Genomic DNA, 17032 nt, shown 5'->3' on the forward strand with positions numbered 1-17032 from the left:
CCCGACCTTTCCCGTAAATGCGATCCCTGAAGCAGCGACTGGAAGTCGCATAAAGCAAAACATACGTGACTCGATTGGATTTGGACTGATGAAATTCAAACATGTGAATAAAGATTCCTGCCACAGACATTCTTTTTTACATGGAATAATTATTTAATGAAATTATCGAAGGTACAGATACACCCTCCACCCCCTGGCTATCCGACGTTCTCCATGAACATTGCTCTAAACTCAGCGGAGAGGAAATTGTGTAAATCGAAAGATTTTGCTGACCTAAGTATGTATCAGTCACTCCTCTATTCCTTATCTGTTAACATGCAAAAACATTATACTATCACAACAAAATGAACAATTCTTCAGATATTTGCACACTTTTCAAAACTTTTCCTCTCTCCTTTGCCCACCTACTACCCTCCCGCATAATCTCTAACAGCTGATGACTTTGCCACATTTTTCATAGATAAACCATCAGCGGTCAAGTCTCCACACCACAAACCCAAGTTAACATCACACACACACTCAAACTTCCGTCTTTCTCTCCCCTCTCGGAGGAGAAAGTCTCCAAACTTATCCTTTCCAGCAATCCTCTTGATCCTAGCCCCTTCCATCTCCTTCAATCTTACCTGCACTCACTCACATCATTAATACATCTCTTCTCATTGGTACCTTTCACATTGCACATAAGCAGGCTCGGGTAACCCCACTGCTTAAGAAACCCACCCTAATCCCTGCGCTTTTTGAAAACTACAGACCAGTATCCTTCCTCCCATTCATCGGTAAATCACATGAACGAGTGTTCAACCAAGTCTCATCTTTTCTTACACATAACAACCTGCTTGACAGAAACCAGTCAACAGGTAGGTCTTTCGGGGTGTCTTTGTGGGGAGAGGTGTCTAAGTCTCACCAACTAGCTTAGAGTGCCTTAGTGTTCAGTGCTTGCACCACTCCTCTTCTCTATATACATGTCATCAATAGGATCCATCATTCAGGCACGTGGCTTTTCCTATTACTGCTATGCTGATGACACACATCTTTACCTCTCATTCCAGTCTGAGGATCTGAGAGTAGTGGCCGGAATCTCAGCCTGCCAAGCTGACATTTCGTGTTGGATAAAAGATCACCACCTACAACTCAACCTTGCTTAAACAAAGCTACTCATGCTTCCAGCGAGCCCAGCAATTCATCACAACTTCACAATTCAGCTAAACTGGTCAACGATTACACCATCCAGGACAGCCAGAAATCTGAGTTGTGTTTGACGATCGGTTGAACTTCATTGACCACATCGCAAGTACTGCCCGATCGTGGAGATTTGCCTTGTTTATCATTAGGAAGATCAGGCCCTTCCTATCGGAGCACGCTACACAACACCTCATCCAAGCTCTTGTTCTATCCCGGCTGGAGTATTGCAATGTACTTCTGGCAGGCCTTCCAGCATGTACTGTCAGACCTCTGCAACTGATCCAGAATTCAGCAGCGAGAGTGGTCTTCAATGAGCCCAAGAGAGCACACGTCACGCCTCTCTTCATCAAATTGCACTGGCTGCCAATGGTTGCTCGCGTCTAGATCAAGGCATTGATGCTTGCTTACAGGATAACCACTAGCTACACACACCACTATCTAAACTCACTACTTCAGACTTATGTGCCCTCCAGAAGCCTGAATTCTGTGGGTGAATAGAGCCTCGTGGTGCCATCTCATTGAGGCACAAAATCACTGTCACGGACCTTTACCTTAAATGTTCCCCGCTTGTGGAATGACCTGTCTAATTCCACCTGAGCAGCTGTCTTTAGCCTCTTTCAATAAACTACCTTCATGTTCTTTTTATTTTTCAGATGAATAGACAGACAGGTGGATAGTTAGACAGGCAGACAGTCAGATTAATAGACAGACAGATAGTCAGATGAATAGACAGACAGACAAATAGATAGACAGATAGTCAGACAGACAGACAGACAGGCAGGCCGACTGTTTCTTACGTTTTGGTGTCCTTTGCCTCCTGGATCATGATTTCCAGGATCATACGGCAGGCAGCTGAACATCCCTCTGGGGTCGAATGGATACTGATGGGCTTTTCTGCAGCACCGGCGTTTTCTTTGCGATGCACATCAATCCTAAGAGAGGAGAGAATGAGAGTGAGGTATGGTAAATTGTTATGGATGATCAGAGAATAAAAGATACAATGATTTAAAAATGAAAAACCAATTACTGATCAGTTTGGACTTTTTTGTGTTCCATGGGAAAAGACAAACCATACAGGTTTTGAATACAATGAGCACAAGTAAATACTGACAGAATTCTAATATTTGGGGGAACTCTGATTAAATTTGTTTTTATTATTACATAATTTTTTCCTTTCATCTCAAACGTGCAGTCAGTCACATACTTGCTCTGAGTTTGCTTGGTGATGTTGCGGATGGTGGCACCCTCTTTGCCGATGATGGCACCCACGTACTGCGTTGGCACCAGCAGTCTGAGAGGGATGTCTGCATGCTGGTGTTTGGAGGGATTTCCAGAACCGGGCGACATCTGGCGAGAGTTGCCTCGTGGACCGTATCCAGGGCGACGGCCGTTGTCTGGGCCTTGTTGAGAGTCGACCTCAGAGTTCTCATCAGGGATGTATGACACGCGCAGAGCATTGTTCTCAAACTGGTAGCCATTGAGTTTCTGGACAGCTCTTTGGGAGGAAACATTAAAATGATGTGGTTAATACAGTGCTTCCACACTTTATGGCTAATTAACTTCCATTACTTTTCCATTACCTTTCCAGTCATTTGTGATTACTGAATACTGATTACAAAAAAATTCAGACTGAATTGCTAATGTATTATTCACCAATTTGTGAATGAATTTGAACAATTCATTGAGACCCAAAAGAAAGATTTGCCCACAACTTGAAAAATACTATGGCTTGCAAACAAGTTTTACGTCACACAAGCTATACACAACATCAACATCTTGCTGATTAAATATTCTGGAGTAGAGCTTAACTTGTACAATGCATATTCATCAAAAAAACTTCAATACCTCTTAAGATTTTAATAATTTCCTTTAATTTTCCAGACTTTGGAACTCTGAATATAAGGTCTGGATCTCTAAATATCTCGTGAGGAAACGTCACTGTGGAAATAATTAGTTAGCATTCATTGACACTGCAAAGTCAAAATGATGGATAATTTCACAGTTCAACAAAAGTGATGTACCTAAATGTTATTAAGCAACATTACTGACTAATCTGATGATAAATGAGCAGTTACATCTCAAATTTAGTCAAGCAGCAAAAAACTGAATCACCAGAAGGTGTCAGGAGTGAGCAATGAAAAACGTGGATCTGATTCAAGTGCTTCTTTGCATTGCGAACCAGAAGATGATTTGGTGATGAAGGTCTGGTTTGATATAACAGAAAGACAAAATAAGAAGCTATTTTTAATTAAGGTCGGAGGGTAAAGTTCACTCACTGTCTAGCCTGTTCCCGGGTCCCATATGTGACGTTCACAACTGCAGTCTCACTGTCTGTGTTCACTATGAAAATGAGAGAAAGAGCGTGAGAGACAATGTCCACTTATATGTTGCTGAAAGTTCATTATTATTATATTGTGTTTTGTTTAATATATATTTTATTGCTATACTTCTATTATGAACATGACACCATGTTTTATTTCCTCTTTTTTGTTTTTTGTTTTTGTGTGAGTGCATGTATGAATTAATGCTTTGGTAATATTGTAAGCTAAACAATCATGCCAAGTACTTGCAATCAACTCAACTTTAAAACACCTGATGAAAAAATTAAGTATTCTTTTCTGCATACATTTTTAGAAATATTGTATGCCAATCAATCATGCCAATAAAAGTAATTGCAATTTACTTAACTTTAAAACCGTAAAGCAACTGAAAAAACAAATCGTATATATTTTTGAAAGTAATTTATGAGAAACATTCATGCCAATTAAGTGCAATTAACTCAACTTTAAAACAATAGATTTTTGTTTGCTTAACAATCATGCCAATAAAAGTAACTGCAATTAACTTAAAACTTTAAAACTGTAAAACAACAGACAAAAATAAAAAAAAATCTTGGAAATATGGTGTGATAAACAATCAGACCAATAAAAGTAATTGCAAGTAAAATAAAACAAAATAAAAATTATTATTATTTTCATTATTATTTCTAATTTGGACACAATCCTGTCACATTAGTGCACATTCGGCACGTGAGGCAATTCAAAACAAAAACGGCACTCGTGGTAATTTACCTTGTTCACAGTTTTCAACAGTTCCATACTGGGCGAGTAGACCATCAAGAACCTAACAATGGATAAAAGAGAGAATGAAAGTAAAATAGAAATTGTGATTATAAGAGCTTCAGGACATATTCTTAGTTACATTCAAATAATACTTTGTGTGAAAGCTTTAAATGGACCCATTGTGTCTAACATCAGGAAGCTAATATGGAAAAGAAGGGGTGGATTTTTCTCTATCATACGCCAAAGAAACTAATCCAACTGAGCTTATTTATTTTTAATACAAAATTATCAACTGGCAATGCTCCAACTAATTTTGAATCAGTTTCATACATGAGAGCTTAATTGCTGACAATGTCCATGGAGTTTTTCTAAATCAACATCAAGATGATAGGTTAAAAATGTATATGAAAGTATAAGGAATTGTGTATATATTGGGTCCTGTAACTGGTCACCATTTCCTTAATGTATTTCACCATTTTGCCTTTACTAGTTCAATATTCCATGTAATCTCTGAATTAATATGAGATCCTAAAAGCTGCATGCACAGTGATCATTATAAAAAAAACCCTAAGAATTTAATCATTTCAAAATGATTTTTAGAGAAAAACGTTTACTAGTTTTCAAGTTTTAAATATCTCTGTATTTTAAATTAGTTTTTGGCATCAGTGGTTTGGTGCCAGCTGTCAACAGTTGTGCCACTGTTGCCACCTAATGGCTGAGGTTAAAACAACTGGTTGGCAGATGTGGGATGGACATGCTGGAAATGTGCCAAGATACACCCCGCCCCACAAGAACAGTCAGGCAGATTAAAAACCATGGGAGAGCACGCACTGTATGTACCACACCCGCACATTCAGAAACTGTATGTTGATGGTGTAATCTCATAAGCACACACAGATCACCTAACCTGATTGACACTGACAAAACAATCCACACGAGTTTCAATCAACACAGGACACTACCCTTGCCAGGGCATGTAAAGTTCAATCTTTGCTATGAGACAGATTCAATGCTGGACGCATTGTAAACATTCTGCACAAAATTGACAGCTGCACAGAACTGACTAAAGGTGCGGTCACATTTAACATCACACTGCAAAATTCAGTCATCTCGATGGGAATGCCTGAGATCAAGAATTTTGCGCGATGTACTTCCAGTGAGCGTTTACTGTCAAGTCTTAAAGGAGAAGCAGCACCAAAACCAAGCGTTTCTGACTGAGGGTCAGAATGATGGTGGAAAATTATCATGTTTCCAAATATATTAGTTTTTTTTTGTGTGTGCAAAAAACGTTACTAATATTAACGTTAACCTCAAGAATTTTTTTTTTTTAAATACAAATGTTGAAATTATTTAATGAAGGCATGATATGTCCCTGGTAAAAAAAAAAAAATTATAATGTAATTATTGATTTTATAGGTCATTTGTATATTTTTTTTATGCTAGAAGAACAAGAAGAAAGCCATCTTTAAGTTGACTTCCCTACAAAACATTGTTTGTTTGAGCATCCAGACAGCCTGACAAAGCAACATTGGCTCAAATAAAGGCTCAAGTTTGGGTCAGGACTGCCTATTTATCCACCCAATGGCAGATGGTGGGAGTGTTCAAGAAACCCGTTTGAAAACAGTCACTATATTTCAGTTCCATTTGGACTACAATTTTAGCACTTTTTTGTTGTCAGGTTTCTTTAAAGATGTGGTTGGAAAAAAAATTAAAAAATACATTAAGGTATGAGCATAGTTTTCTAGGATTAGGCTTAATCTATGTCTGGAAAACATCCTTTAGAGTTCTGCCTCTTGGGCATACCATTTGGGTGAAACTGCATAATTGTGTTGCTGAGCAATGATCGAAGACTTTGTGCCAGTGCAGATATGGACACGCCCAGACTCACCTCCCACTGTAGGTGTGGCGGAATGTTTCTGATCTGGAGTTTTCTGGTCCTGTAGGAGAAATAAAGAGAAATTAGATTTAGAGAGGGTTACCTCACCAACTGCATTAGAAAAAGTGTTATGTATGGCAAAATATGCATACAAAACTCAAGCTTACTGTATAGTGTGCTTATAGAAACAAAATCTACTCTCAATGTCTCAAACACAATCACACAGAAATGAAATACACTGATGACTTATGGTGAGTCAATGTCATCCAGATGGTGATTTTTAAGTATGCTGACAGCTAGGTGTTAAGAAAGGTCTCAGTCTCAGCTATGTCAAAATGATGCAGACAAAAAGGTGAAAGTCAAGGCCGGAACAGGGATAAATCAGTTCACTAGAATGTTTTACTTTCATGACAACGGTTAATTCATTTTAGCGCTGATGTTAAAACACTAACATGACGTGAGAAGATACAAATCATATTCTTCAGGAAAATTTCCACTGACACTGCAGTGTGTAATTCCCAATTAATAAATGAAGTAGTAAAAACAACAACATCTTAAAACTAAAGACCAGAACCAGATCTCTTAGTACTTACTTATAGATGTGTTAATGGTACGACTTTCATTTAGCATGCAAGAGACTTCAAATCCGGACCTAATGTATACTTTTTTTTTTTTTTTAATAAACAAAGCAAAACTGAAATTGAAACAGCCAGTAATCACCAAGCATGTTCACTGCATAGAAAAGAGCAGCTTTGACATTTTGAGAACTACTTTTGCCTTCTTTGGGAAAACAGTCACACACAAAATTTGCTCAAGCTTTGAATGCCTGATTGATGACTGATTTGTTAAATGGACTATTTTTGCCACAGCATTTTAGACCATTTTTGAACAACAATAAACGTGTAAATTGATTTATTAAAGATGAATTTAAAGGGGTCATGACATGAGAAACCAAATTTGCCTTGATCTTTTGGTATATAAGAGGTCTTTGTATCATTAAAACGTCCTGCAAGTTTAATATTTTAAGACGTCCTCCCCATTCTAAACGAATCATTTATTTAATCAAGCTCAAAATACAGCTCGTTCTGGATTCATGGTTAGAAGTGACGTGTCGGTTAGAAGTGACGTAACAGCGTTTGCATATGACCGCCTCCAGCACAAGATAACTACGCTCTAAGCGCAAGACAACTACGCTCATTTCGTATCGCCGTGCGCCTCACAAGTGTTCAGTCGATGGACAGCGAGCTCTGACAGAGACTACTTGTGCACAGGAAAATTACGATGCCACACAGATGTGCTGTTCCTGGCTGTGGTCAAACAAAACCTCTGAATAAGCTGCCGAAAGATCCAGACGTCAGGGAAAAATGGATGCAGTTTATTTTTTGCGGACGTTCCAGTCACGGCAGTGTTAACTTAAGCGTTTGTTCTGTACATTTTAAGGATGACTGTTTTGAGAACAAATCTCAATATAATGCTTTCTTTGCCAGAAAACTGTTGCTCAAAGATAAGTCCGTGCCGACTATTCTGGGAACAACGACGACGCAAACTGTAAGTAGGCCTAATCTATTTTAAACTTTAAACTACTTTTTAAAGCGCAATTTCATTCATTATGAATAATCACAGTGTTTTTACTTAGTTTACTTGCATATTGTTCTGGCTGGGGGCGTCAATAATTGATACATAGGCACTGACGTTAGCCAATCATAACAGTGGGCGTTAACACTGAAGTCTTAAATGGAAAACGCCCCCAAAACAGACTGTTTGAATTAGAGGATGAGAAACAGGGTGGGAAAAGGTCATAAATCACTAGATTTTAAAAGTTTTTCTTAAAAAAAAATATATTAATACTATAATTGCACCTAAGGGAACATAATAATACAATAAAAAAAAACATGTCATGACCCCTTTAAAAATATATATATTTTGTGGGAAGTTCAACTTGGATCAAAATCAGTTTGTATAGACATGACGCTTCTGAGATTGAAATATTAGCCCGGAGTCTGTCCAAAACTTGGTATGTGTGCACATGCAAACTATGTAGGTAAATGAAGATTTAAAACTTCAACAAAGAATCCATTCATTCCAAAATCGATTCAAATAATTCTAGAATGGCAAAACCTAGATTCTTTTATTTAGTTGTGAAGATCTACTATCACAGTAAGCACAATTCCAGCTCTCACAATCATCCTTATGAAGGGAGAGAGAGAAAAGTCTGAATATGTTAATGTTTCTAACATCTTATAGCAGTCTGGAATCACATACGATTTATAGTTAAGTAGATTAAACATTGTAAAGATGCTGTGGAGCACCAATTCTACACACTGTTGGTGGAGGCGGAGAGGACGGGCAAAGGAGAGAGAGAGAGAGGAGACTGAATGGGTATACTGAAACTGAACACTGATGTAGTTTAAAGCCAGCTGCCCTTGAACCTTCCAAATTCATGGAGAGAGAAAGAGAGAGAGAGAGCGCGAGAAAGGAAGTTGCTCCATCAACATAATGATGACACTGTAATAATGAAACCAAAAGAAATTGACCATCATCAAAAATGACAAAATCACAAGCCTGAAAAACCTAGACAAAACTGTAGCACCTTGGAACCTCTAGAGGGCGTATCAGCAAATATCTAATGCAGTGAGGGGCACCTATTTAGGATCAAGGAGGGAAATGGATGCAGGGGTCATGTGGGAGGGGTCTGAAACCCTTCTCTGGTGATTGAGAATCCTAAAGACCTCTGAACTCCAGAAGGTTAACGCCCACTGGCTGATTAGTAGAGAAAATGGCGCCATTTGGCCGCTTTCAACCACCCAGACTTGCAAATGGCGGACCCAATGGCCAATCAGGCATCAAAGAATACTGCAAGGGTGTTTCACGCTACAGAGGTCAGCAATACATGCATGGATAGGTGAAAATAACCCACCTGAAATCATGCAGTGTGATCAGATTGTCAGATTTAGAAAATGACTGTGCTGATATGGAGGCCGTTGGAACACAGTTATATGAAGTTGCATTTGAGGACTCTAAATGTTGGAGATCCGGTCAAAATTAATGAGAAACTTGGCATGTTTACCATGTCATGGTACAGTTTAAAAGAAAATTAAAGTGATATTTCACCCAAAAATGAAACTTCTGTCATTTACTCAACTTCATGTTGTTCCAAACCCATATGACTTACTTTCTTCATTGAAGACAAAAGGAGATGTTAGGCAGAATTTTTGTCTCTGTTAACTTCCTTTGCGTCTGTTTTCCCCATTCAATAAAGGTAAAGGGTGACTAAGACTAGGACTGAGATAGTCCTCCTAACATCTCCTTTAGGTGAAGAAAGTCAGTCATATGGGTTTGGAATATCAAAAGGGTGTGTACTAATGATGACAGAATTTTCCTTATTGGGTGAACTATCCTTTAAAATATCTACTGTGTAAATTAAGACCACCAATGGACCAAAAGTTACAACAAACCATTACAAACAGGACAATTCTTCACAAACATGATTGTCTCATTCATACTGGGTGAGACCACCAATCTGTCCACTCTCCCATTGATCAGTCACCTCATTCCAAAACCCATCCCCCAACCTGACGTTTCTGCATCCCACCCACATTCACCACACAAACTCAACAGGGTTCATCCCCACCCCCTAGAGCTGGAAATCATCCCTATTGTTTGGCACCTTTGAACCCATCTGAATCCACCATGTCACGTCCCACCAAGGCCCTGACCCACTAAGGCCCTGACCACTCTGGTTGGTCAATGCCATGGAAAACGTGGCAAGATGAAAGAATGGAATTTAGAAAAGAGGACTGACGTCCCTTTCGGGATTTCTTCCTCTATTGTTTGGGGATGATGTCAGAAAAACATTCTCAAATTTAAATATCTGAACTGAATTCTTGTGTAGCGGGCCACAAGTCCAGCTATGGAGTATTATTAGCTAATGGAACACAGGATGAGTTAAAATCTGCTAACATGCCGTATTTTGCCATATTTTTTTGGCTTAGCAAATAAAATCAATGTAAAAACAGGAATCTCAAAACATAAAACGTGACCAGAAAAGAGTGGGGGGGGGAGTAGATTCAGCCACTAAAAAGGTGAGGTCAAAGGTGAAGAGTCTATAGGCAAGCTCAAAGGATGAATAGCATTAGGGGGAGGGTGGGTATGTGAGAGTGTGTGTGTTAGGGTGGGCATCCGATTTTGTCCTATAGGAGTGGTAAAGGTCAGCCGGTGCATTAATAATGCACTCCTATCTTGGACTTGTGAATGTGAAAGAAAAACGTAGATATGACTAGGCCTATATAAGTTGAGATAAGATACATCAGGGACTATAGTAAGGTTTCATCATCTTTTTCTCACCCTCATGTTGTTCCAAACCCTTATTACTTTTCTTCCAGGAAACACAAAAGGAGATGTTAGGCACATTGTTAGCCACAAGTTACCATTCACCCTCACTGTATGGAAAAAATATGCAATGAAAGCGAATGGTGACTGAGGCTGACATTCTGCTTCACATCTCCTTTTGTGTTCCATGGAAGAAAGAAATACATATGGTTTGGAATGACACAAGTGTTAAAATGAATGAATAGAACAGAATTTTCATTTTGGGATCCCTCTAACCATTAAATGCACACCTCTGGTCTTTAATAGCTTGGAACCTCATTCCACCCCTTGTACATCATCCTTTCTTTTTTTTTTATGTCATGCCCACACACAAAAAGCTAAAATTGCACACAAAAAAGAAAAAGAAAGAAAAATGTTTCATGAAAGACCCTAGATATTTAATAGTGACACTTTATGCTTTCATAAATCATAACTTTATCATTATTTCATATCTAGATGTTTACAATCACTGGGTATATATATTAACTTGTTTATTACAAGACAAATGTGTACTACATTCATTCAAATGACTGCTAAATCACATTGATTTTCTGTGTGACAATGGTAAATTATCAGTATTCCACATGCATGTACACATTATGCATGATATTTGTTCCTCAAGGTGGCACAGTTGTTTCAGTGATTGACTTGATTTACAGTTGACATTGCTATTTGAGGAAGCAGCAATGTGGAAGTAAACTATAGCAAGCATAACACATGAACAGTATGAATGGACTATTGTCATTTGGGTATATTATTGCAATTATGTAAATTATGTTTCTATTTAGACTCAATAAGTGCCAGAGAAAATACATTTGTGTAGCTTATGTGTATCTACTGTAATGTGTAGCTTATGTGTTCTTTGTAGCTCAATATGTTTGACAGCCAGTTGCATCTCATGAAATTTCAGTGTGAAACTATTGAATCGTGTTCTATATTTGTTCTAAAATATCATCACTTTGATATATGAAAAATAAAACAATTCAAAATAAATAAAAAAAAAATGTTACCTATTCTAATATTTTCTAATACTCACTAACTGGGCATTAACTAGATCCATTTGTGATAGATATATGTGCAGAGTCGCTAAAGACCAGAGTATGTAATAATGTTTGGCGAAACGCCCATTTAAGCGTTAATCAATGAAACACATTTGTACATTTCTCAGTGAAGAGATCTCATCCTAAACTTGCTGAAACATCTAGCGAAACCGTATCAGTTCAACACAGCAGCTGACATCACGAGCAATTTTTTTTTTAAATAAATAAGAACATTCAGTTCCTCCACACCATGCACACACACACACACACACACACACACACACACTCCACTCACAAACAAGCACAATACCTCTCTCTCTCACTCTTATATATAAAGCAGGTACACCCCTACCCTCTTTGCAAGACCTCCAGCATTTCCAGATACAAGATGGAATAGTCTTAGCTGGTCTAGAAGAACCAGCAGGACTCCATCTATCTGATGAAGACATAATGATACACATTCCATACCTTACATTCATAAACACTCACAGAAACACTTCCACTTCATCAAAAGCAAACACTGAAAATGTATTTATCTCTTAATGTAATATAAAGAAATATAAACTATTTCTATCACTATTCTATTACTAACACCAATAGACATACAGTGTTTGCAGTGTTATACGGAGACAGTGGCCACAAAACATATTTGGACTTAAGTAAAGTATTATGGGGCCATGGTTTGAAAGATCAACAATATGAACAATTTAACTAGACATCTGGAAGGTCTTTGAATGCATTGTAGAAGAAAATCAAGTCATATCAGCAAAACTGCTCCTGCCGTGCACATACACAAATACACCCACAATGTTCACATTTAAAACAGTCTCAAGAATGCAGGGCACAAACGTGTGACACTGACAAAATTAAATGCAGTCAAACCACACCACCAGCCTCACACAGGTGCATCCAAATGTATATCTATGTCTCTATGAAAACAAATCCACCCGACCTATTCTCGTGAGTTTTACACGGAGACCGTCAAATAAGAAAAGACACGTATCTGGAAGTGTGAGTTGTCCAGCATATTAAACATGCTTCCCAAATCTCTCCATTTACTCTCAAAGGATACACTGTAATAAAGAAAAAAATAAATGACGTCTGTTTTACAAGCGTTACGATTGCATTAGAAGCTGGGAATCCTTTTCTGTCAATTGCATGTTTATATATGTGGAAAGAAATACCTTGAAAAAAAGATTTTTTTAGCGATAATTCTTCTTTTAAGGATATTTTGATTTGTTTCTTTTTTCTAGAAAAAAACTAATTTACCCGACTGCAAAACTCTAAGACAATAAGTCTCATTTTCAGATTATATATCTTGAATATAAGTGTATTTGTCCTGTGGGAATTGTTCTTTCTTATTATTGTTTATGCTTAAAACAAGAAAATAAATGATAGTGCTACAAAACAAAGTACACTTGCATTCAAGATGCATTCTCTGGAGAAATTAGGTCTTTATATCCTGTGCAGTTCCACTTTCTGGTGAATCCATCTTGTTTTAAGGCTTTATATACTGTATATATTACTGGAAAATAAAGACAAATATATACTTGTTAAGAGTATGATTGCAGTGCAGAGACCTTCTAAAAGAGTTAAGCACTTAAATGATACAAATTATTGTTATGTCATAATAAAGATCATTAAGTTAATGTGAATCGTAGATTAGGTCAACAACTCTGATTTCAAATCACTTTGTTGGACAGTCATTGCTCAAGTCAAGTTTCGCTGGCAGATAACTTGATGGAATAACCTTGGATAAAAACAGAGGGAAAGAATAAAGACATCAATGCCACTACAAAGACAGTCTTAACTGATCAAGAACTACAGAAACTAAAATATCTCTCACATGCAGTGTCTGCCTAACCCGAATAATATGAGACCCACAGTGTACAATGAAAGATCCAACAGGAATCTGGGCACACAGGAAGTCAGAAATCTCTTAGAAGCAACCCTCATTGAGTATCTTCCTGTCTTGTTTGCAGCCATTTCTGCCTCAGCCAATCAGAGGTGAAATGATACAACAAAGGGAGGATGAGTAGATGAAGGAAAACGTAAAACAATATGCTGACAATATCGCTCAAAACAATAACTCTTTAGCTGAATTTGATTCAATTGTGGACAGTGGTTCCACATGTTTAAAAGAGTTGTTAACATAAATTTACTATGTAATCTCAACTCAAATGCTTTGTGAAGAGGGAACCTAACTGAATTGTGTAAACCCAACAAAATTAGACATACCAAAGTAACTCAAATGAATCTTTTATTTCATTATATACTAGCTAGTGATGGTGAATGTTAACATGCTAAATAGACTACATGATGAAGTGAAGCACTACAGAAAGCAGCTTGTTAACTGCTACAGTTTGCACAGCAATTGCTAAATAAGAGAACAACAAATATCACAGATCACACGTTCCTGTCCTCATCCTAAACTCAAGATTCACTCCAACCATAAAGGTAACCCCCCAAAACTCCAACATTACAGAAACTCTTCTACATCTCAACATGAACATTAAACACCAACTCTCCCTCTTTATATTCATCTTGCACAAAAACAAATAAAATAACACTTAATTTAAACATTTACTCTCCCTATCAAGTCTCATGCAAAGCATGCTAGGACCTAGACATCCCCTGCCCCGTTTCAGTTAACCAAACAAACAAAAAATGTACATTGTCCCAACACAAATGGTTTCAAGTACACTTTTTTCCCATTGAAACCACTCGGTTAAATTCAGTTCATTTGGTTAAATGTAACATGAACAAGGAAAGATTAAGTAAACCTAATGATAGTGAAAGTTATTTATTTTTAAGTGTATCCGATCTACCTCCTTAAGTAGCATGGACTTTAGGTGAAACCCCTTCTTTGCAGAGAAAGCGCCATTACACACAAACTCCAGCTGATCATGGTAGCCAACCTACATATAAGAAGGTCTTGAATAACGGCATTAATCACAGGCTGATGGCAAACAGATTGTAACATATCTTTAGAGATCTCATTTCTGATTTTGATTAACAGAGCGGGTCTACACTCTGCCCTTTTGTACAGATCAAGAGAAAACCTTTCCCACCTTGACTGAATCCTGTTTTAAATGAAAGACCTTTCACTTTTGAAGATTGTTAGAACTAGGAGCATGGTATAAGTTGCATATCAGCATGTTAATATCTTGTATAATAACAGTTATGTTATTCTCCTCATTTTTGCACATCTTCAGATAGTGATATATTTAGATAATCAACTTGCATAGAGTTAAAAATGCATTTGTTTTAACACATGGGCATCTAAAAAGAACCAGACCTGCAAGAGCAAATCCAGCGCATGCAGAGTTACAGATACTGTTCTACCAGTTTTGCAACATGTACATTACACATAAACAAATGTATTTATTACTTGTGAAAGACTTGGAACTTCTTAATTGGGCTAAATGGACGGTCACTGGTCTGACTGACAACAAAAATGTATTTGAGGACAGCAACAGCTAAATTAATAGACTTGTGTCACTAGACCAACAAACACAAGGGTCAGTCCCTATAACCACTCTGCACTGAACTTTATATTTTCCTAGCTTCCTTTTTTAGCTAGTAAATTAGCTAAACTTTTTTTACAGGCTTTCCACACTTTTTGACCAATTAATTTTCATGATATTTCCATTACGTTTCCAGTCATTTTAAAATAATTTTATAGTGCTTGTCCTCACAAAGAGCAGTTTCTAGCACATTACATATTTTACAATGCAACCAGAAAACATTTTATTCTCTTTTCCATGACTTTTAAGATTGAAATATTTTCCACAACTTTCCCAGGCCAGAAAAATCACCATTTTAATTTTAATTTAGATTTTTCCAGGTTTTCAATGACCATGATGACCCTGTTTTTAAAGAAGTGGGGCATTTGCTTTCTTAAATAAACCAAGAGCATTTCAAAAATATATTCTTTGTGAATTTGTATAAGAAAAATGCTGGAAAAAAATGAATAACAGTTAGCAATTTTTCTGCATGACTCTAAAAAGGATAAAGGGAATTATTAAGCACAGACAAAACGTATATTTATATAGTTCCACAATTGTTTCAAAGCTCACCAATATTTGCCACACATTTGCACATAAAAAAAGAACCACAAGGACCAAATGCTGGTCTCTTTTTTTTCAACTATTATACTGACTTACTACTATTTCAATGGTAGTTACTACATAAAATATCATTTTTTTACAGCTAAACAAAAATGTTTGCTTTTTCTGAGTAGCATTTTTTCACTGGGCAGTGGGCAAATATGTTCAGTTACTTACATACTGTATATATAAAAACTATTATAAATAGATAGCATATAGAAATCCAAAGCATATCTATTTCCATAAATCTCCTGACAACACAAAACAGAATTCAATAACACTAAAGTAATTGATTTAAGGGATGAGATCACATCAACAATATGCTTCTTTTCAACATGACAAACTGTGGTTAGACAGAGATAGAAACATGAAACAACTTCAAACTGCCAGTGGCGATGCACTGTCGAGTTTCGTACAGCAAGGCCTGTGCAGCCAACACTGAAAATGGCGGGCACGTCTGGGAGGGGAAAGGGGTGGATCCTAAGTTCCACACACCTCCCTTTCCCGCTCTTTGCGTAACAAGTCCACGGAGAGAACTTGTAAGCTGCTTAGATCTAGATGGACGTGGAGGTTCCTCAAGTCAATGAAAACACACCCAAAGGCCACAGTTCAGTTTGGTGGCCGTGAGATACCCTCTCGCCCTACGGGATCAGAGGCTATGATTCCAGGCACTGAATGGAACAGCAAGAGTTAAACCATAAATCATTTTGATACAGAGCAATGGTAAGACAACTTTACCAGAAAAAACAGATGTCCCATCCCCCTTCTTTCCTGCTTTCTTCTCACTCTCTTTCCTCGCTCCCTCTTTCTACAATCCTCCCTGCGGAGTTTTCTGCTCTGCATTACCTGATAGGCCTTCCCTCCCCCTCTCCGCTCGGCTTTTCTCTCCTTGCCCTATTCCTCTGAGAGGTGAAAGGTCACTCCCCAAGCTCAGCAATCAACACACGTTGATGCAATTCTTAACATATCAGAAAAATTGTGAGAGAAAGGGGGCAATATATTGCTTTTTGCTTGCCTGGTCATACAATTGTGCAACAATGAAACCAATAAAAATAAATCTACTCTGTCTAAAAGCTGCTTCTTGCCTCTGAACACTGATGGCAGTGGTATTCACAACCGAACGGAGCCTCAGAAACTTTGAGAAAGAGTTTTTGTTTTTTTTACATAATAGTTATTGTTCATAGAATATTAAAAAAAAAATAGTAATTTACTCTTACCCACTTGTTGTTTCAAACCTACATGACTTTCTTCTAAAGATGATGTTATTTCAGTCACCATTCACATTCATTGCATAATTTTTTTTCATTCAATAAAAGTGAATGGTGACTAATCTTCTTAACATCTCTTTTTGTATTTCACAGAACAAAATAGAAGACATACAGTTTTTGACAACAG

General features: G+C 37.4%; 1 protein-coding gene across 1 annotated transcript in view; it reads right to left on the reverse strand.

The window, feature by feature from the left end:
* igf2bp1 (insulin-like growth factor 2 mRNA binding protein 1) overlaps positions 1-17032 on the reverse strand; it is a 45220-nt gene that overhangs the window by 8249 nt on the left and 19939 nt on the right. Inside the window, exons 3-7 of the mRNA XM_052132426.1 lie at positions 6133-6181; positions 4254-4305; positions 3459-3522; positions 2387-2677; positions 1980-2114 (exon numbers count right to left, since the gene is read on the reverse strand). Of these exons, the coding sequence (XP_051988386.1) occupies positions 1980-2114; positions 2387-2677; positions 3459-3522; positions 4254-4305; positions 6133-6181 (591 nt within the window). The remainder of the gene's footprint in view (positions 1-1979; positions 2115-2386; positions 2678-3458; positions 3523-4253; positions 4306-6132; positions 6182-17032) is intronic.

The sequence above is a fragment of the Xyrauchen texanus genome, chromosome 8 (genome assembly GCF_025860055.1).
Source record: "Xyrauchen texanus isolate HMW12.3.18 chromosome 8, RBS_HiC_50CHRs, whole genome shotgun sequence".
Taxonomy (NCBI): domain Eukaryota; kingdom Metazoa; phylum Chordata; class Actinopteri; order Cypriniformes; family Catostomidae; genus Xyrauchen; species Xyrauchen texanus.